The sequence below is a fragment of the Stomoxys calcitrans genome, chromosome 4, assembly GCF_963082655.1.
Source record: "Stomoxys calcitrans chromosome 4, idStoCalc2.1, whole genome shotgun sequence".
Lineage (NCBI taxonomy): Eukaryota > Metazoa > Arthropoda > Insecta > Diptera > Muscidae > Stomoxys > Stomoxys calcitrans.
The window spans coordinates 147446267-147469719 of NC_081555.1; the positions used below are offsets into that span (position 1 = coordinate 147446267).

The 23453-nt window shown below is 39.2% G+C and overlaps 1 protein-coding gene across 2 annotated transcripts in view; it reads left to right on the forward strand.

Moving 5' to 3' along the window:
- Window positions 1-23453, forward strand: part of LOC106091864 (carbonic anhydrase-related protein 10) — a 160233-nt gene that overhangs the window by 134969 nt on the left and 1811 nt on the right. For both annotated transcript variants that reach the window (XM_059366805.1, XM_059366803.1), the window contains exons 6-7: window positions 9144-9298; window positions 13343-13474. In XM_059366805.1, the coding sequence (XP_059222788.1) occupies window positions 9144-9298; window positions 13343-13474 (287 nt within the window). The remainder of the gene's footprint in view (window positions 1-9143; window positions 9299-13342; window positions 13475-23453) is intronic.

Here is a 23453-nt window from a genome sequence, read left to right on the forward strand (position 1 = left end):
GATCCTCGTAAAAATCTAAGACGATTTAGCCATGTCCGTCCGTCCTACTGTCTGTTGAAATCACGCTACAGTCTTTAAAAATAGAGATATTGAGTTGAAACTTTGCACAGATTCTTTTTTATACCCCCACCACAGGATGGGGTATTCTAACCTAGTCATTCCGTTTGTAACTCCTCGAAGTAATGATCGGCCACTCCATAAACTATGTATATTCTGGATTGTCTAGACATTCTGAGTCGATCTTGCCATGTCCGTCCGTCTGTCGAAATCACGATAGCTGTCGAACGTGTAAAGCTAGCCTTTTGCACAGATACCTTATATTGATATAGGTCGTTGGGGATTGTAAATGGGTCATATCGGTTCCGATTTGGATATAGTTCAAATATAAACCGATCTCCCAATTTGATTTCTTGGGCCCCTGGAAGCCGCAATTTTCATCCAATTTTACTGAAATTTTGTATGTGGTGTTCCGTTATGACTTTCAACAACGGTGTCAAGTACTGTACAAATCGGTCAAGAACCTAACATAGCTCCTATATAAACCGATCTAACGATTTGATTTCTTGAGCATCCTGAAGGCCGCAACTTTCATCGGATTTGGCTGAATTTTTGTATTTATGTGGTGTTCCGTTATGTCTTTCAAAAACTGGGGCAAGTACGGTTCAAATCGGTCAAGAACCTGACATAGCTCCCATATAAACCGGCAGAATGGCCAAAAGGGTCTTGCACATGGCATGAATTTTTGTATGTGGTGTTCCGTTATGTCTTTCAAAAACTGGGCCAAGTATGGTTCAAATCGGTCAAGAACCTGACATAGCTCCGATATAAACCGGCAGAATATCCGAAAGGGTCTTGCACATGGCATATGACTGGGCTAGACCCAGAGGTCTCAATGTTAACCCATAAAAGACTAAAACATGTCTATTCACGAGGAAGACGAAGGTGGGCCAATTTAACGCACCACGTTTCCATAATAAGACGATTTCGACAAGGTCAAATACTTAGGAGTGATCTTAGACAGGAAACTGAATTTGAAGTGTCACTTTCAGGAGCGTACTGAGAAGGCTCACAGATGTTGGGCACTATGTAGACGGGCCGTAGGGGCCTGAATCCGAGGGTAGTCCACTGGCCCTACAGAAGCTTCTACGTGTAGGCTAAATTTTCTGACTGTTGGGCCAAAGATATTTTCCTTTCCTATTTTCACATTTAAATCTCCCAGAATGATTTAAACAGCATGGGAGGGACAGCAGTCATACTCTTTTTCTAGCGAATCGTATAAAATATCCGATGTTGAAGAAGTTGGCGTTTATGCAGATTGTGGCTAGCTTCTCATCCAGCGGAGTAAACCTGGAGACAAGGTGTTTAAGTGTCCGACTAACCAAAAAATCCACAGCCAAATTCATGCCTCGTTTCATGGCAGCTATAATATTGGGCCTCACCTCTCAGTGTATATGGAACCTATCCCGATGGCTCGAAATTTGACACATTGACTTATGTTGGGCTTTTCGCCATCCGTGTCCTGTATGATTCAGATCGGTCTATATTTGGATATAGCTGCCAAAATGACCAATATTGAACCAAAATTCAATAGAGACTTGTATTTTTTAGACCACTCGCATGTGCGTGAGGAATTTGGTCGGAACATATTTCGATATGGGTGCTATGGAAGCAGAAAAAAAGGCATTTTTCACCGGATTGTGGCCAAAGGTGGCTTACATATATTCCCTAGGTGGAGGGTACCCAAAGTTTGTCCCAACCTTCTTAAAGGTAGCATCGGATGGAAGATATATATGAGAGCTAAATTTTTACCTGACCCTATTTTTATAAAATTTTGCACAAATGTTGGGACATCAAAGGAAACACCTCACGCAAAATTTTGTAGATATCAGCCTAAAATGTGGCTACTATAGCCTTAAAAGGCTACACCGAAGGGAAGATATATATGTGGGAGATATATATAAATCTGCACTGATTTTGTTAAAATCAATAGCGTTGGCCTTCATCCTTGGATGACTTTTGCAAAATTTTATGACAGTCCAACAACAAATTGATCCTAGACCCATTGATAAGTATACCGATCGACTCAGAATCACTTTCTGATTCGATTTAGCTATGTTCTGTCTGTCCGTCCGTCTGTTTGTCCATATTAATTTGTGAACAAAGTTCAGATCGCAGTTTTCATCCAATCGTCTTCAAATTTGGTACAGGCATGTTTTTTGGCCTAGAGACGAAGCCTATTGAAATGGGAAAAAATCGGTTCAGATCTGGATATAGCTCCCATATATATGTTCGTCCGATTTTAAGTAATAATGCCATAAAATGGTCATTTTTTAATCCGCAGGAAGGATTACCACTCACGACATTACTGGTGAATTGCATTGAAATCGCATCAGATTTAGATATAGCTCTCATAAAGGGTGATTTTTTTGAGGTTAGGATTTTCATGCATTAGTATTTGACAGATCACGTGGGATTTCAGACATGGTGTCAAAGAGAAAGATGCTCAGTATGCTTTGACATTTCATCATGAATAGACTTACTAACGAGCAACGCTTGCAAATCATTGAATTTTATTACCAAAATCAGTGTTCGGTTCGAAATGTGTTCATTCACCGTAACGTTGCGTACAACAGCATCTTTGAAAAAATACGGTCCAATGATTCCACCAGCGTACAAACCACACCAAACAGTGCATTTTTCGGGATGCATGGGCAGTTCTTGAACGGCTTCTGGTTGCTCTTCACTCCAAATGCGGCAATTTTGCTTATTTACGTAGCCATTCAACCAGAAATGAGCCTCATCGCTGAACGGTGAATGAACACATTTCTAACCGAACATTTGGTAATAAAATTCAATGATTTGCAAGCGATGCTCGTTAGTAAGTCTATTCATGATGAAATGTCAAAGCATACTGAGCATCTTTCTCTTTGACACCATGTCTGAAATCCCACGTGATCTGTCAAATACTAATGCATGAAAATCCTAACCTCAAAAAAATCACCCGGTAGAAATATATCGCCCGATTTTCACTCCTAGAACCACTGCAAGCTCATTTATTGACCAATCTTGCCAAAATATTGCACAACGCTTTCCTCGATGACTACCACACTTTACATAGAGTTTGATCAAAATCGGTTCAGATTTAGATATAGCTTCCATATATATGTTCGTCCGATTTGCAGTAATATTGCAATAAAATGGTCTTTTGTTAACCGATTTTCTCGAAATTCGGCTGGAAGTATTTTTTCTTGACTCTCAACATAACTGATGAATTTTATGGCAATCGATTAAGATTTAGATATAGCTCTCATATATATATCGCCCGATTTTCACTCCTAGAGCCACTGCAAGCTCATTTATTGACCAATCTTGCCAAAATATTGCACAACGCTTTCCTCGATGACTACCACACTATACATAGAGTTTGATCAAAATCGGTTCAGATTTAGATATAGCTCCCATATACATGTTCGTCCGATTTGCAGTAATATTGCAATAAAATGGTCATTTGTTAACCGATTCTGTCGAAATTTTTCAGGAAGGAGTTTCTTACGACTCTCAATATTACTGATGGATGTCATAGAAATCGGCCCTGATTTAGATATAGCTGTCATATATGTATATGGCCAGATTTTCACCCCGAGAGTCACTGCAAGCGCATTCTTTGACCAATCTTGCCAAAATTTTGCACAACGCTTTTCTCGACGACTACTACATTATCTGAGAAGTTTGCTCGGAATCGATTCGGAATTGGATATAGCTCCCATATATATGTCCGACAGATTTTGGGTAATTTTCAATAATGTGGTCATTTGTCAACCGTACTTGTTACAGTTTGAACATATTTGCTCGCCGAGGCCCATCAAAATTGGTTCAGAATTGGATATAGGTTCCACATTATACTTATAGGGTAGGTGAAGGGTATTATACAGTCGGCACCGCCCGACTTTTGCCCTTCCTTACTGGCGCTTTAAATTTTGCACAAAAATTGTTAATAGTGCGAGTAGGTTTGGATTGTAAATGGGCCAAATCGATCCATGTTGTGGCATAGCTGCCATATAAACCGCTCTCAGATCTTGACTTCTTGAGCCTCTAGAGGGTGCAATACTTATCCAATATGACTGAAATTGGATCTCTCGGATCGTGAATTTTTAAGCTTTTACATTGCGCAATTATTATCCGATGAGGTTGAAATTTTGCGCGAGGTGTTTTGTTAAGATTTCCAACAACTGTGTCTAGTATGGTTGGTTCATAACCAAATATAGCTGGTTATGTTTAGTTGATCTTGGATTTTGATTTCTTAAGCCTCTAGAGTACGAAATAATTATGCAATTTAGTTGAAATTTTGCAAAAAATATTTTATTTCGACTTTCAACAACTATGCGATGTATGGTTGAAATCAGTTTTTACCCCGATATAGCTCCCATATAAACCGATCTCCCGATTCTTATCCGATATGGCTGTTATTTTGCTCAATGACTTCCACTATAGTTTCCTACATCCAAACCAAGTATGGACCCAATCGGCAAATAACTTATTATCCTTTGTTTGCCTATAAAGATATACCGGGCAAAGAACTTGACAAATGCGATCCATGGTGGAGGGCATATAAGATTCGGCACAGCCGAACTGAGCACACTTTTACTTGTTTTATTTCGTTTTATTTCTGCCTATCTGGCCATTCGTTTGAAATTTTTGCTATTTCATTCCCTCTCTCTCCCACCTCTGCACAAATGTGAAAGAAAAACCAAATGAAAATATCTCATCAACAGGGGACAGCAGTTATTGGCACTTAATACACAGTCATGCCTACCTAGTACAACAATGTTTATGTTGCATGGATATCGTTTTTTCTTCAGAAATGCATGCAGCCATTCCAATGGCAAAAACTTTGCAAAACACTTTCAAGGAGCACCAAGGCTTCATTATATACATATATATATATATATATTGGGTTGCCCAAAAAGTAATTGCGGATTTTTCATATAGTCGGCGTTGACAAATTTTTTCAACGGCTTGTGACTCTGTAATTGCATTCTTTCTTCTGTCAGTTAGCAGCTATTACTTTTAGCTTGCTTTAGAAAAAAAGTGTAAAAAAAGTATATTTGATTAAAGTTCGTTCTAAGTTTTATTAAAAATGCATTTACTTTCTTTTAAAAAATCCGCAATTACTTTTTGGGTAACCCAATATATAAATGTATATGCATACAAAGAAAAAAACCCAGGACTTATGAATATTTTCTTTTTTTTCTACCATCAATGGCCTACGATGTCGATGTCTTGCCATTGCTATTTGCGCTCCATTAAAGCCAATGAAAATATTTCATAATATGCATAACCAACACGAAGTGCAGCTCTCTTTCTTTCTTTGAGGGAAACACTTTTTGAGAGTTTAAAAGAAAAAAAGCCTTGTTTTTCCTGTCTCTATTTTCCCCATGACTTTGCAATAGTTTTCGCCGTGTTTTTTTAAGGCAATTTGTTTGTGGCTTATAATGGCTGCAAATTTAAGGCATAATTTTCATGCAACAGCCGTATAAGTCTGTCGTCAATTGCCCGCGCCACAGGATTACTTGTTGGCATTTGGCACATTCTTACCACTTGCTGTGGATTTTGTGGTTCTGGAGTCTTTCTCAACTTTCTGTCAATCAGCAAGGGGTTAAGGTGGGAAATTCTTAAATTTTTAATGCCTTTAGGAATGGATGGGAGGGCTTAGCTATTGCTTTTTCTAAAAAATGTTTTAAATTTGAAATTATCTGAAATTGCCAGAAACTTCTTTATGGGAACGAAATTACAAAATAATAGTAAACGAATTCCTTTGTATGAGTTTTTATACCTTCCATCATAGAATGGGGGTATACATACTTCGTCATTCCCTTTATAAACAAAAAAACAACTAAAAAACAAATTTTGCCCATGAACATACCACTAAGGAACAGGGGCAAACTTCTCACATATCAATGAGTGCAGTCCAATTCCAATTTAAGCTCAATTATAAGGGCCCTTATTTTTATAGCTGAGACCGAACGGCGTGCCGCAGTGCGACACACCTTTGGAGGGAAGTTTTACATGGCATAGTACCTCATAAATGTTGCCAGCATTAGGAGGGAAAAACCACCACTGAAAATTTTTTTCTCATGGTCTCGCGAGGATTCGAACCCAGGCATTCAGTGTCATAGGCGGACATGCTAACCTCTGCGCTACGGTGGCCTCCTTTATAACACATCGAAATACTGCTCTAAGATCCCATAAAATATATATAAATTCTTAGCCGTCATGACATTTTAAGTCGATCCCTGGCTAGATCGGTCCGTCTGTCTGTTTTTCATTCGAATTCACACAACTTTCAAAGAACTTAAGCTAGGTGCTTGAAATTTTGCACAAATACTTCCCATTCAAATAGGTCGGTTGGGTAAATGGGCCATATCGTCCCATGTTTTGATATAGCATCCATATAAACCGATCTCGGATCTTAACCACTGAGGGCGCATTTCTTATCCCATTTGGGTGAAATTCGGAAGTATAATTCGAAACGATCCAAAACCTGATATAAATCCCATATAAACCTATCGACCGATTATACTTCTTTAGCCTCTAGAAGGCGTAATTCTAATACGATTTGACTGAAATTTTGCACAGTGACTTCGTCTTAGATTTTCAACTTAGGCGTCCAGTATTGCCTGAATCAGTCTTAAGCCTGATGTAGGTCCCATATATTGGGTTGCCAAAAAAGTAATTGCGGATTTTTCATATAGTCAGCGTTGACAAATTTTTTCACAGCTTGTGACTTTGTAATTGCATTCTTTCTTCTGTCAGTTGTCAGATGTTACTTTTAGCTTGCTTTAGAAAAAAAAGTGTAAAAAAAGTATATTTGATTAAAGTTCATTCTAAGATTTATTAAAAATGCATTTACTTTCTTTTAAAAAAATCCGCAATTACTTTTTGGGCAACCCAATAAAACAAACTCCAGATGGCACATCTTGAGCCCCTAAAGGTCTCACTTTTCGTCTGATTTGGCTGAACTTCTATGAACTTTAATTGTCTGAAATAGTCCATAACCTGATATAACTTTCATATAAAATGATCTCCCGATTTTATTTCTTGAGCCCCTATAGGGCGCAATTCTTATCGAAAATTTTGCACAATGACTTCTAGTATGGTCTCCAACATCCCAACAAGTATGGCCCAAATCGGTCTATAACCTAATATAGCTCCAATAGCATAGCAATTGTCACCCATTATCATTTTTTATACCCACCAACATCATTTGATTTGCAAATACATAGTTCTTTGCCCGGTACGACATTGAATATAAGTGACCATGGTGGCGTATAATGTATGGTAGTTATTCGAATGGTACTCATACGTACCCATGTACATCAAATTTAACAACGAATTACTCAACATAAATTGTTAGCGCCGTTTTTATACCCACCACCATAGGATGGGGGTATACTAATTTCGTCATTCTGTTTGTAAATCCTCGAAATATTCCTCTAGGACCCCGTAAGGTATATATATTCTTGATCGTCATGACATTTTAAGTCGATATAGACGTGTCCGTCCGTCCGTTGGTCTGTCGAAAGCATTCTAACTATCGAAGGAGTAAAGCTAGCCGCTGGAAATTTTGCACAAATACTTTTTATTAGTGTAGGTCGGTTGGGATTGTAATTGGGCCAAATCGGTCCATGTTTTGATATAGCTGCCATATAAGCCGATCTCGGGTATTGACTTCTTGAGCGACTAGAGGGCGCAATTCTCGTCCGATTTAACTGAAATTTTGCAAGTGGTGTGTTGGTATCACTTCCAACAGCTGTGCTAAGTATGGTTCAAATTGGTTTATAATATGGTATAGCTGTCATATAAGCCGATCTTAGATCTTGACTTTTTGAGACAATAGAGCGCGCAATTCTCATCCGATTTGGCTGAAGTTTTGCATGAGGTGTTTTGTTATGACTTCTAATAACTGTGCTAAGTATGGCGTAAATCGGTATAGAACCCGATATAGCTGCCATATAAACCGATCTTGGGCTTTGATTATTGAGCCTCTAGAGGGCGCAATTCTCATCTGATTTAACTGAAATTTTGCACCTGGTGTTTTAGTAGTACTTCCAACAACTACGCTAAGTATGGTGTAAATAGGTCCATGTTTTAATATAGCTGCCATATAAACCGATCTTGGGCTTTGATTATTGAGCCTCTAGAGGGGGCAATTCTCATCCGATTTAACTGAAATTTAGCACATGGTGTTTTGGTAGCACTTTCAACAACTACGCTAAATATGGTCTAATATGGTTTAAATAGGTCCATGTTTTAATATAGCTGCCATATAAACCGATCTTGGGTTTTGATTTTTGAGCCTCTAGAGGGCCCAATTCTTGTCCGCTGTGACTGAAATTTTGCACGTAGTGTTTTGGTATCATTTTCAACAACTGTACTAAGTATGATTCAAATCGGTTCATAATCTGGTATAGCTGTCATATAAACCGACCTTGGGTCTTGACTTCTTGAGCCGCTAGAGGGCGCAATTCTCTTTAGATTTGGGTGAAATTTTGAATCAGGTGTTTTTTTATGACTTTCAACAACTGTGTGTAGTATGTCGCAAATCGGTGCATAACCTGATATAGCTGCCATATAACCCGATCTGGGATCTTGACTTCCTTAGCCTCTATAGGGCGTACTTCTATGCCGATTTGGCTGAAATTTGGTACAACGGCTTCTCTCATGACCTTCAATATACGTGTCTAAAATGGTCTGAATCGATCAATAGCTTGATACAGCTCCCATATAAACATATCTCCCAAATTTTGCTTCTCGAGCCCCTACAAGGCGCAATTCTTATCCGAATGAACTGAAATATTACACAATGACTTCTACAGGGTTCAGCATTCATTTACGGTCCGAATCGGACTATAACTTGATATAGCTCCAATAGCATAACAGTTCTTATTAAATATTCTTTGTTTGTCTAAAAAAAGATACCGTGTATAGAACTCGACAAATGCCATCCATGGTGTAGGGTATATAAGATTCGGCCCGGCCGAGCTTATTTTGTTAAGCACTGATATTTAACCTTTAATCTTTAGAATGTCTTTTCAATAACAATTTTGTGTTTTAATGTCTAACTCCATTTGTATTCTTTTTAGGATTTTCAACACCCATCAGACATTTATCTGTGCGTGCTCTACTGCCAAATACCGATCATTATATAACATACGAAGGATCCACCACACATCCTGGCTGCTGGGAAAGCACTGTCTGGATAATAGTTAATAAACCAATATATATAACAAAACAAGAGGTAAGTTCATAAAACGGTATGTTAAGAATATCTGTGCGGTCGAGCCACCAAATAGAGAGATTAGTTTATATGAAGTAAGCCATGATAGGCCACCGTTGCGCAGAGGTTAGCATATCAACCTATGACGTTAAACACCTGGGTTTGAATCCTGGCGAGAACATCAGAAATAAGAAGTAAGCCAAGAGAGGTCACCTTTGCGCAGAGTTTAGCATATCAGCCTATGACGTTGAACACCTATGTTTGAATCCTAGCGAGAACATCAGAAAAGAAAACCTTCAGCTTTGCCTTTACCACTCCTAATGCTGGCGACATTTTTGAGATATTTGTGTTGCTATGCCTAGAAGCCGAGGAAAACATTTCTCTCCAAAAAAAAGTGTCGCACTGCATTACTAATGTCCGAATTCGGCTATGAAAAGGAGGCCCCTTATCATTGAGCTTAAACTTGAATCGGACTGCACTCATAGACATGTGAGAAGTTTTCCCCTGTTCCTTAGTGGAATGTTCATGGGCAAAATGTGTATTTGTAAGTCAAGAGATAGTCCAGTATACCACACCATCCAACTGCAATCAGAAATTCCTCATAATAACAATTTTCCATATCCTTTGTTGAATGGTGTGACATCCTTTCAATACGTTTAACTTTTCGTTAAATTCCTACACACGAATACAACTCAATTTGCAACATAATTAAATATCCCCTTCAGACACCGGAAGTGCCGACGTCATAATTTGCATGCAAATTGCGGTATTCCTCATACCCGACAGTGTGAAAATGTGGTTACAATTAAAACGGCGAATTCCTGTTAACCCATGTAAATGAGTGAAAAATAAAAGCAAAAAAAAAACAAGTAAAAAGGCGTTAAGTTCGGCCGGGCCGAACTTTGGATACCCACCACCTCGGCTATATATGTAAACCACCTTTCGTCAAAATCCGGTGCAAAACTCATTACTTATGTCCCATAGCAGAAATATGTGGAGGGGCTTAACTTTACTCTTTGTCCCAAATTTCGGCAACATCGGACAATAAATGCGCTTTTTATGGCCCCAAAACTTAAAACCGAGAGATCGGTCTATATGGCAGCTATATCCAAATCTGGACAGATCAGTGCAATAATGCAGAAGTATGTTAAGGGGCTTAACTTAACTCACTGTCCCAAATTTCGGCGACATCGGACAATAAATGCGTGTTTTATGGGCCTAAGACCCCAAATCGGAGGATCGGTCTATATGGCAGCTATATCTAAATCTGAACCGATCTGAGCCAAATTCACAGAGGACGTCGGAGGGCCTAAGACAACGCACTGTCCCAAATTTCAGCAAAATCGGATAATAAATGTAGCTTTTATGGGCATATAACCCTAAATCGGAGGATCGGTCTATATGGCAGCTATATCCAAATGTGAACCGATCTGAGCCAAATTGACGAAGGACGTTGTAGGGCCTAACACAACTCACTGTCCCAAATCATAGGAAAATCGGCTAATAAATGTGGCTTTTATGGGCCTAAGACCCTAAATTTGAGGATCGGTCTATATGGCAGCTATATCCAAATCTGAGCCGATCTGAGCCATATTGACGAAGGATGTCGAGTGGCCTAACACAACTCACTGTCCCAAATTTCAGCAAAATCGGATAATAAATGTGGCTTTTATGGGCCTAAGACCCCAAATCGGAGGATCGGTCTATATGGCAGCTATATCCAAATCTAGACCGATCTGAGCCAAATTGACGGAGGACGTTGTAGGGCCTAACACAACTCACTGTCCCAAATCATAGGAAAATCGGCTAATAAATGTGGCTTTTATGGGCCTAAGACCCTAAATTTGAGGATCGGTCTATATGGCAGCTATATCCAAATCTGAACCGATCTGAACCATATTGACGAAGGATGTCGAGTGGCCTAACGCAACTCACTGTACCAAATTTCAGCAAAATCGGATAATAAATGTGGCTTTTATGGGCTTAAGACCCTAAATCGGCCGATCGGTCTATATGGGGGCTATATCAAGATATAGTCCGATATAGCCCATCTTCGAACTTAACCTGCTTATGGACAAAAAAGGAATCTGTGCAAAGTTTCAGCTCAATATCTCAATTTTTAAAGGCTGTAGCGTGATTTCAACAGACAGACGGACAGACGGACAGACGGACGGACATGTCTAGATCGTCTTAGATTTTTACGCTGATCAAGAATATATATACTTTATAGGGTCGGAAATGGATATTTCGATGTGTTGCAAACGGAATGACAAAATGAATATACCCCCATCCTTCGGTGGTGGGTATAAAAATGAATATACCCCCATCCTTCGGTGGTGGGTATAAAAAGTAACACCAGCAAAAAACGAATAGATACGAATAAATTATGCTTTTTGTATATGTTATGATTGAATTAAAACAAATAAAAACGTGCTAAGTTCGGCTGGTCCGAACTTTGGATGCCCAAAGCTATATCCAAATCGATAGAAAAAATTTAAGGATTTCGTAAGTAGGACGGAATTCCTTACTTAAAATTTTCTTTTTGAGAGGTTACTTTATAGTTGTTAGAGCGCACAACAAGCCGATTACTGGCTTATGTGTATGTCCATAGTGACATGGGGCGGATTAATATCTGCACCCTCTTTTCAACCTAACCCAACCATATGCAATTTGCAAATTTTGCCCATGAACATTCCACTAAAGAACAGGGGCAAAACTTCTCACATATCAATGAGTGCAGTCCGATTCAAGTTTTAAGCTCAATGACAAGGGACCTCCTTTTATAGCCGAGTCCGAACGGCGTGCCGCAGTACGACACCTCTTTGGAGAGGAGTTTTAAATGGGATTGTACTTCACAAAAGTTGCCAGCATTGGGAGGAGAAAACCACCGCTGAAAATTTTTTCTGATGGTCTCGCCAGGATACAAACCCAGGCTTTCAGTGTCATAGGCGGACATGCTAACCCCTGTGCTACGGTGGCCTCCATAATTAACCATATACGTTGTGAAAATTTTTGTCAAGATTGATCCATAAATGCGCTTGTAGTGGCTCTAGAGGTGAAAATCGGGCGATATACATATATGGCAGCTATATCTAAATTTGGACCGATTTCTATGAAGTTAAGCAGTAATATTAGGACTCATAAGACTTTTCTTTTCGCCAAATTTCGATTAAATCGGTTAACAAATTAGAACTTTATTGCAATGTTATTCAAAATCGGACGAGCATGTTTATGGGAGCTATATCTAAATCTGAACCGATTTCGAAGTCGTCGAGGAAAGCGTTGTGGAAATCTTAGGCAAGATCGGTAAATAAATGCGCTAGCGGTGGCTCTAGGAGTAAGTATCGGATGATATTTATGTATGAGAGCTGTATCTAAATCTGAACCGATTTTTATGAAATTCACCAGTGTCGCAAATCAAGAGAAAATTCTTCCTGACGAATTTCGATAGAATCGGTTAACAAATGACCACATTATTGGAAATCGGGCTAACATATATATGGGAGCTATATCCAAATCTGTCGCGGTTGTTTCCCAAATCCAACAGGCTTCGTCTCTCTGCCAAAAAACGTGTGTGCCAAATTTTAAGACGATCGGATAAGAATTATAATCTGTAGTTTGTACACAAACTAACAAGAACAGACGGACAGACAGACGGACATAGCTAAATCGAATCATAAAGTGCCTCAGAGCCGATCAGTATACTTATCAATGGGTCTATCTCTCTTCCTTCTAGGTGTAACAAACAAATGCACTAATCTATAATACCCTGTACCACAGTGGTGGTTTAGCATATAATAATTCCACATTAATATGTTAAGTATTGATTTGTTATTTTGTATATATTATTATAATTTTTTTTTTTTAATAAAAACAACAAAAGAACAGCCATTGGGTAAAAATATGATTTATGACAATCACACGATTACGCGACAAATGACCACAGCTCATAAATAATTATAAATACATTTATTAAAAGCTTTACAATTCAGTTTGCTCTATGTTATATGTATATCGAATATTAAATTAATAAATTTCCATTTTGCGTATTATGTCTATTTGCAGTTGTACCAGCTGCGACGACTCATGCAGGGCTCAGAGACCACACCGAAAGCTCCTTTAGGTAATAATGCACGTCCGGTGCAAAATCTACACCACAGAACTGTTAGGACTAATATAGATTTTAAGAGGAATAAGGTAAGTTTGAAATGAGGAATAACGAAAATCATATTTGGGGGAAATCACTTATAACCATTAAAAACGAATGGGTAGAAAAATACTCAAAAAAAAATATCTAAGAAAAAATCTATCTAAAACTGAGCCGATTTCACCCAAATGCCATGCAAAGGAAATTGGATGTTTATTTCATAATAAAGTGGAAGGTATGCCGTTAATAATGAAAAAATATCAGACAACTGACCACCACGACTTCGACTTCAGAACCACATCATTTTCATTAATTTTCCATAACTCAATCGAAAAATGTCTGCCCTATGTTCTCGACAGCTTCCCAAATTCTGTTTTTTGAGGTCTTGAATCGACGCAGGGCTGTTAACACACACCTTATCCTTAAAATTAAAAGAAAAGAAACGAATATATAAAAATAATCCGATATCTAAAAATAATCCGATCTGAACCATATACGACAAGGATGTCGAAAAGCCTAAGTCACTGTGTCAAATATCAGTTAAATCGGATTTTAAATGCGCCTTTTTTGGGGCCAAGACTTTAAATCGAGATATCGCTCTATATGGCAGCTAGACGCAAATCTTGATCGATCTAGACCAAATTGCAGATATATGTGGAGGGACTTAACTCAACCCTCTGTCACAAATTTCGCATCATCGGACAATAAATACGCCTTTTATGGGCCCAAAACATTAAATCGAGAGATCAGTCTATATGGCAGCTATATTCAAATCTGAACCGATCTGAGTGAAATTGAAGAAGGATGTCGAAGGGCCTACCACAACTCACTGTACCAAATTTCGGCGACATCGGACAATAAATGCGCCTTTTATGGGCTCAAGACTTTAAATCGAGATATCGGTCTATATGGCAACTATATCCAAATCTGGACGGATCTTTGCCATAATGCAGAAGTATGTCAAGGGGCTTAACTTAACTCACTGTCCCAAATTTCAGCAAAATCGGATAATAAATGTGGCTTTTATGGGCATAAGACCCTAAATCGTAGGATCGGTATATATGGCAGCTATATCCAAATCTGGACCGATCTGAGCCAAATTAACGAAGGATGTCGAAAGGCTTAACACAACTCACTGTCCCAAATTTCGGCGACATCGGACAATAAATGCGCCTTTCATGGGCGCAAAACCTTAAATCGAGAGATCGGCAGCTATATCTAAAAGTGGACCGATCTGTGCCAAATTAAAGAAGGATGTCGAGGGATCGGTCCATATGGCAGCTATATCCAAATCTGACCGATCTAGGCCAAAGTGAAGAAGAAGAATGTCGTGTGGCTTAACACAACGCATTGTCCCAAATTTCAGTAAAATCCGATAATAAATGTGCCTTTTATGGACCTAAGACCCTAAATCGGCGTAACGGTCTATTTGGGGGCTATAATAATTTATAGTCCGATATAGTCCATCTTCGTCCTGCTTATGGACAAAAACAGAAGCTGTGCAAAATTTCAGCTCAATATCTCTATTTTTAAAGTCTGTGCGTGATTTCAACAGACAGACGGACGGACATGGTTAGGTCGTATTAGATTTTAAGGTGATTTACGGTGATCAGAATATATGTACTTTATAGGATCGGAAATGGATATTTCGATGTGTTGCAAACACAATGACAAAAAAAAAATATACCCCCATCCGTCGGTGGTGGGTATAAAAAAGGGGCTGGTCTCGATCATACTTTATTCAGGTGCTGAGAAATCATATACAATACATGTAACAGTTTCAGCGAAATCTGGCAATAAATTCCCTTTTCATTCTATTCTAAGACACTATATTGGAAGATCGACCTATACGGCAGCTATAAAGTCTGATCTAGATCATATTAGGGTTGGATGCTTGGAGGCTTAAATCAACTCATTATTCCCAATTTCAACGAAAACGGGTAACAAATAAAACTTTTGTGGGCTTCAGACCCTTAACCGACGATCTTAACTATATGTGGGTAAGATGGCGGGAGGCCTGAAACAACACACTAATTGACATTTCAGCGAAATCGGCTAGATTACGTTAGGATATAATGAAAAAGAGGGTGCGGATATTAATCCACCCTATGCCATGATAGAGAAACACCTACGCCAATAATCGATTTGTTTTGCGCCCTAAATACTAAAAAAGTAACCTCGAAAGAGAAAATCTATGTTAGGAATTCGGTGCTACTTACAAAATCCTTAGTTGCTTTCCATGCAACACCCCTAAGTTGGTTCATGTCTGGCATTGTGTCCCCACCTAAATACTGATGTCTTTTAGCCGCGAAAGCCGGGCGATGACATATGAAATACTCCAACGTCTCATCATCTTCCCCGCATGTCCTACACATGCTATTACTTGCCGTACGGATTTTGCATAAGTGAGCTCGTAGTCCTATGTGTACCGTTATAATACCAAAAGTATCGTTCTCTCACTACCCGGACCACCACATAGTATTTTCGCCGTCCTACCGACTTTTTCGATGTTCCACAGTGTTACATGCACGTTCGTCGCCCTCTCCCTTAACTCGGACTGCGTCGACCCGAAAGGCTTCGGGTTAACCAAGTTTATTGACGGCAGTCCTTTGGCCTTCACGCCAAATCGTCTGCCCTTCCATTCCCCTTTACTCCGTCATAGCCCGGCACCCAAACGATGCGGATTGTGTCAACCGCAGAGAAGGCGCTTATCTCCTTCTTACATTCCAAGATTGTTCGTGATCTCACCGTCCTGGTTGTTATTGCCCTTATGGTCATTTTACTGTCTGTAAAGATGTTGACACTCGACATCCTCGCGTTAGCACCACTCCACCTCACGCATTCAGTGATAGCCCAAATTTCCGCCTACAGGCCCATATTATGGTCAGGCAGTCTAAAATAGATCTCATTCCCTGGATTCTCAATGTGGACTCCCGGCCCCACTCTGTTCTCTAGCTTTGATCCAACCGTGTAACATGATCTTCCAGATGGCAATACTAGGATTCCGTCAATCCAAGACTGTGCCGATGGCAGCAGTGCCTCGCTCTCGACTTCAAGGTTCATCTCAGGTATACGATCGGAAATCAGTTCCCTTCCTTCCAGGTTTCCTGTCGTCGCCTCGATTATACCGCGATGGTATGAGCTGCTCCCATCCTCAATCCATTCTCCCATCGCCTTAAGCCTCATAGCCGCAGTGGCTGCCTCACACTTAAGCTGTATGTCAATGGGTCGGATATCTACAATAGTCTCCAGTACCATGGTTCTCATCGCTCCGCCTATGCCAAGACAACATGTTCTCTAAACCTATTGTATGGTCCTTATGTTGCACTTTTTCTTCATGGCACTCCACCTACCTACTGAGGCGTAAGTAAGTATTGGTCTAATCACGCTCCTGTAGAGCCAGTGGACTATTCTCCGATTCAGGTCCCATTTTCAGCCTACTGCCCATCTACATAGTGCCCAACATCTGTGAGCCTTCTCAGTACGCCCCTGATTGTGAGACTTTCTATTGAGTTTCCTATCCAAGATCATTGCAAAGTATTTGAACTTTTCAGATATCGAAATCGTGTGGTGCGTCAAATTGGCCCACCTTCGTCTTGCTCGTGAACAGGCATATTTCGTTCTTCTCTGGGTTAACATCAAAATGCCTGAGTCCAGCTCAGTCTTATGTTATGCAAGACCTTCTGCATAGCTGATTCGAATCCTTACCCCCTAAGAAGTATTATAACATCGTCTACGTAGCAGACGAGCTACAATCCATCAGCATCCGTTATAGGTCATTTATGGTGGTCACCCATAAGAGTGGCGATAAAATTCAGTCAGGGTGTACGTTTTGGCATCGAATGATTCTTCTATTTTATGCACGTAAGGCTTATGGGTCTATAGGCCTTTGGTGTTGCATAACTTGCCTTGCCTTTGGTTATAAATACCACCCTTGCCTCATGCTAGGCTTTTGGAGTATATGCAAGTCTTAAGTATGCTGTTAAAAAACAGACCAGATGGGGCGCCTCCTTCTGTATTAACGCAGCAGGTCCGGGTGACTTAAATGGGTTGAAGCTCAGGACTTACTTGACCATAAATTCCGTTATGCTAAGCCTACGATCAACTATATTATTCCAAGATTTCGGTGTCTCCGTGGGTACCGTCGTATCCTGTGGAAAATGCGTTTTCATCAAAATCCTCATTATGTCCTCCGTTGTCTCTGCTCTCACTCTAATGTCGTCGACTAATGTTTCAGATTGGACATGGGTTTAAGGGTGAAACATTTTCATTTGGAAATCGAGTAATTAATAAAGATTTTATGGGCTTCAGACCCTTAATCGGATGATCGGTCTATATGGCAGCAAAATCTAAATATAGTCCAATCTGAACCATATTTGTAGGTGGTAGACTTTCAGCAACTCGTGGTGTGACTCCCTATACTTCGATCTGATTTTGTGTGCCAGATTCGAAATCTACTCCCGAATACCTTTCATTTGAGCCTCATATTGAAATGAACGTCCAATGTGTCTGTTTGAGGGAGTTTCTTTTCTAAAATTTCGAGAAAATCGGTTCTGCCGTTTTTCGGCCTATACGGAACAAACAACCCGAGTCCGATATAGCCGTGATTGGCTAATATACCCATTTTGGGCGTTTTTATGTGGGTGGGGCGACCATCTATACTTCGTCATGAGTTTGTATGCCAGATTCGTTATCTACTCCACCACACTTTTCATTTGATACCCATATTGTCCTTATCAGTCGACCTTTGATTTTGGGTGGTGTTTTTGGGGTAACGGTGGGGGGTCCGCCCCTCTCTCGATATCAAAAAATTATATAGCCTATGTTTCCTTCCAGACGGAAACATAGGCAATCGGATCAGCCGTTTTTGAGTCTATATGGACCAAACAAACAAACCTACAAACAAACACCAATTGTATTTTATATATGAGAAGATGTGGCAAGGCTTAAAACAATTCACTGGAAATCGGGTAATAAATGAAACTTTTTTGGACTTCAGACTATATCCAAACATGATTCGATTTCGCCCGTTCAGGAACGTGCAGCAAGGAGATGTATCTGTGTTAAATTTCAGCTCAATATCTCAAGTTTTGAAGCCTTTAGAGTGATTGCAACAGATGGACGGACGGACTGATACGCGGACATCGTTAAATCGTCTTAGAATTTTATGACTATCCGAAATATACGTACTCTATAGGACCGGAAATATATATTTCCATGTGTTGCAAACGGAATGACTAAATGAATATACCCCCTATCCTATGGTGGTGGCAATAAAAATGAAGGGTATGCGTTTTAAAAAATACTTTTTTTTTTTTGTTTTTTGGGACACCCTAATGTATATATACTCGACTTTCACTTACACTTACTAAAATTTTGCACGGATTTCTTCGAAATTTTGTATGAACTGTTTTTTGCTCATCTCAGCAGTTTTGCAGAAGAATCCTAATCGTTCCAGTTTTCGATAAGCGTATAGATAATAATGTCACCTTATTTACATATGTATGTACTGAGTGCGGAGTGTATTTTATATTCTGTACCGCCTAACTTTTGTCTTCCCATAACTGTTAAATGCAATATTTGGCTACCTTAAAGCGGAGAAAAATTGCATAACTCTTTAATTCATAGCTTATAATTATTGAGTAAATTTTCGAAGCGTTTCGCCATGCACAAAAAAATAATCAAATTAAATGACAAAAATTGTCATTGCCAGTCTTTTGTTAATTTCTTTCATAATTATTCAAGTGCAATGTTATAATTAAATTTCTTCAATATAATTCAATTAAAGTTGAATATTTATGAAATTCATTATATGAGACATACACAAGTATGAATATTTAATTACACATGGCATTTTAAGCTTGAAATTTCCGTTTTTGGCCTGTGAAACGCCATCCTTGACACACGTAGTATGATAATATCAGAATTTAATAAATGACATGAAATGACAAAGAAAACTTTAATTGAAAGGCTTCTTTAGGGAACAAACGGATATGAATTGTATAAAAGAAATTGCTATTAATTACTGCATTTTCCACGAAAACCAAATTTTTACAAAATGAAATTAGCTGGGTATTGGGTTGCCCAAAAAGTAATTGCGGATTTTTTAAAAGAAAGTAAATGCATTTTTAATAAAACTTAGAATGAACTTTAATCAAATATACTTTTTTTGCACTTTTTTTTCTAAAGCAAGCTAAAAGTAACAGCTGATAACTGGCAGAAGAAAGAATGCAATTACAGAGTCACAAGCTGTGAAAAAATTTGTCAACGCCGACTATATGAAAAATCCGCAATTACTTTTTGGGCAACCCAATGTATACATAAAATTTTTTTATGACTACAAAATTACTGTAAAAATTCCTTGGAGATTAAAATTTCTTGGAAATTTCCTCGGAAAATTGGAGCATGTGACTAATTAGTGTTTCTTTAATCGATACCAATGTATAGGGGTTGAGTTATTTCACCATTCCGATTGTAAGACATCGAAATATTCATTTCGAAATATAAAATGTACATATACTAGATGTCTGTACTACACGAGACATCCCTAACAAGTATGGTCCCGGCCGGACCAAATTTGAATATAACTGCCATATTGCTATTGGGTCTATAAAATATTAAAACCTATTTCAGCGAGAATTGGAGCAGTGAGCTGTCTTTCTCCACAGATGATTTAAATCGGTCCTATTTGATTGTATGAAGCTGTACTATAGACCTGCCTCCCGAATTAATGTTTTGCCTTTATGACCCACTTTTACTGAGACATGGACTTGCGAGTTGTACAAGACCTCTTAAAATCCTTGTTCGGTAATGCCTATAATGAGCCATAATTGGATATAACTACCGTACAGACATTGGCGTAGCTTGACATTTTCCCTGGGGTGAGCTACAGCCCAACAAAAAACAAAGCAACAACAAAAAATTCATATTTAGGTCGGATGATGGGATGCCTAAGACAACTAAAATTTTTCATTTCAATTAAATTGGGCAATAGTTGTGTCTTTTATAGGCCGGAGATCTCAAATCGGGAATTCGATGCATTGGGTTGCCCAAAAATCTTTTAAAAGAAAATAAATGCATTTTTAATAAAACTTAGAATGAACTTTAATCAAATATCCTTTTTTTACACTTTTTTTCTAAATCAAGCTAAAAGTAACAGCTGATAACTGACAGAAGAAAGAATGCAATTACAGAGTCACAAGCTTGACCCTGTCCCAACAATTTGTCAACGCCGACTATATAAAAAAATCCGCAATTACTTTTTGGGCAACCCAATATATGAGGGCTATATTAAAACATATTCGGAAAGGATATCGGCGGTCCCAACACAAATTATTGTCAAAATTTCAGCTAAATCAGGTACTAAATTTAGATTTAATGGGATCTAAGACCTTTAATCAGAAAATTGGTAAACATGGGGGCAATATTTAGATATAGTCTGATTTGTATTATATACGGCTTTGGGGAATATCAAAACAAGTAAAAAGGCATTAAGTTCGGTCGGACCGAACATTGGTTACCCACCACCTCGGGTATATATGTAAACCACCTTTCATCAAAATCTGATAAAAATTGCATTCCTTATGTCCCATAGCAGTTATATCGAAATATGTTTCGATTTGGATCAAATACTAATAAGTACAAGACATTTTACATGTTTAATTGTGTATAACAAAATATTAGTCTTTTTAGTAGCTATATCTAAAAATAAACCGATCTGAACCATATACGACACGGATGTCGAAAAGCCTCACATAAGTCACGGTGTCAAATTTCAGTTAAATTGGATTATAAATGCGCCTTTTTTGGGGCCAAGACTTTAAATCGAGATATCGCTCTATATGGCAGCTATATACAAATCTTGATCGATCTAAACTAAATTGCAGAAATATGTGGAGGGGCTTAACTTAACTCTCTGTTCCAAATTTCGGCATTATCGGACAATAAATGAGCCTTTTATGGGCCCAAAACATTAAATCGGTCTATATGGGAGCTATATCCAAATCTGGACCGATCTGAGTGAAATTGAAGAAGGATGTCGAAGGGCTCAACACAACTCATTGTTCCAAATTGCGGCGACATCGGACAATAAATGCGCTTTTTCTGGCCCCAAAACCTAAAACCGAGAGATCGGTCTATATGGCAGCTATATTAGAATCTTTAAATCGGTCTATAACCTGATATAGCTCCCAAATAAACCGATCTCCCTATATGACTTCTTGAGCGCTTACAAACCGCAATTTTTTCCGATTTAGCTAAAATTGTGCTCAAAGAGTGCTGTTACGACTTCCAACAACTGTGCCTAGTATGAACCAAATCGGTTTATAACCTGAAATAGGTACCATATAGACCAATCGAACAAGTCGCAATTTTTGCCTACCGTTATGACTATTAAAAAGTGTCCCGAGTATGGTTCAAAGAGCCTCCTGATTTTAGACACCCATTTTTGGACGAAATCACCATGTAGTTGTCGAAAGAGGGAAAATATATGGGCTTAATCCTCGATTCTAAACTGCCCTTGAATAAATAAAAACGCATTAAATTCGGCCGGGCGGAACTATGGGTATCCATCACCTCGAATATACAAATATACCCATCACCTATAAAGTATATATATTCTTGATCAGCGTAAGAATCTAAGACGATCTAGCCATGTCCGTCCGTCAGTCCGTCCGTCAGCCCGTCCGTCTGTCCGTCCGTCTGTCCGTCCGTCAGTCCGTCCGTCAGTCCGTCCGTCAGTCCGTCCGTCAGTCCGTCCGTCAGTCCGTCCGTCCGTCAGTCCGTCCGTCTGTCCGTCCGTCTGTCCGTCCGTCTGTCCGTCCGTCTGTCCGTCCGTCTGTCCGTTCGTTTGTCCGTCCGTCCATCCATCTGTCCGCCCGTCTGTCCGTCCGTCTGTCCGTCCGTCTGTCCGTCCGTCCGTCTGTCCGTCAGTCTGTCCGTCCGTCCGTCTGTTAAAATCACGCTACAGTCTTTGAAAATAGAGATATTGAGCTTAAATTTTGAACAGTGTCTCCTATTGTCCATAACCAGATTAAGTTCGAACATGGGCTATATCGGACTATATCTTGATATAGCCCCCATATAGACCGGTCCGACGATTTACTATCCGATTTTGATGAAATTTGGGTCAGTGAATAGTGTAAGACCCATCGACATTTTTCTTCAATTTGGACCAGATCGGTGCAGATTTGGATATAGCTGCCATATAGACCGATCTCTCGATTTAAGGTTTTGGGCCCATAATAGTCGCATTTACTATCCGATTTTGATGAAATTTGGGTCAGTGAATAGTGTTAGACCCATCGACATTTTTCTTCAATTTGTCCCAGATCGGTTCAGATTTGGATATGGCTGCCATATAGACCGGTCAGCCGATTTAGGGTCGTGGGCCCATAAAAGCCACATTTATTATCCGATTTTGCTGAAATTTGGGGCATTCAGTTATGTAAGGCCCTTCAAAATTCTTCTTCAATTTGGCTCAGATCGGTCTAGATTTGGATATAGCTGCCATATGGACCGGTCCTCCGATTTAGGGTCTTAGTTCCATAAAAGCCACATTTATTATCCAAATTTTGATGAAATTTGTGAGAGTGAGTTGTGTTAGGCCCTTCGACATCATCCTTCAATTTGGCCCAGATCGGTCCAGATATGGATATAGCTGCCATATAGACCGGTCCGACGATCTAGGGTCGTAGGCCAATAAAAGCCACATTTATTATCCGACTTTGATAAAATTTGGGTCAGTGAGTAGTGTTGGGCCCTTCGATATTTTTTGTCAATTTGGTCGAGATCGGTTCAGATTTGGATATAGCTGCCATATAGGCCGATCTCTCGATTTTAGGTTTTGGGCCCATAAAAGTCGCATTTACTATCCGATTTTGATAAAATTTGGTTCAGTGAATAGTGTAAGACCCATCGACATTTTTCTTCAATTTTGCCCAAGTCGGTTCAGATTTGGATATGGCTGCCATATAGACCGGTCCGCCGATTTAGGGTCGTAGGCCCATAAAAGCCACATTTATTATCCGA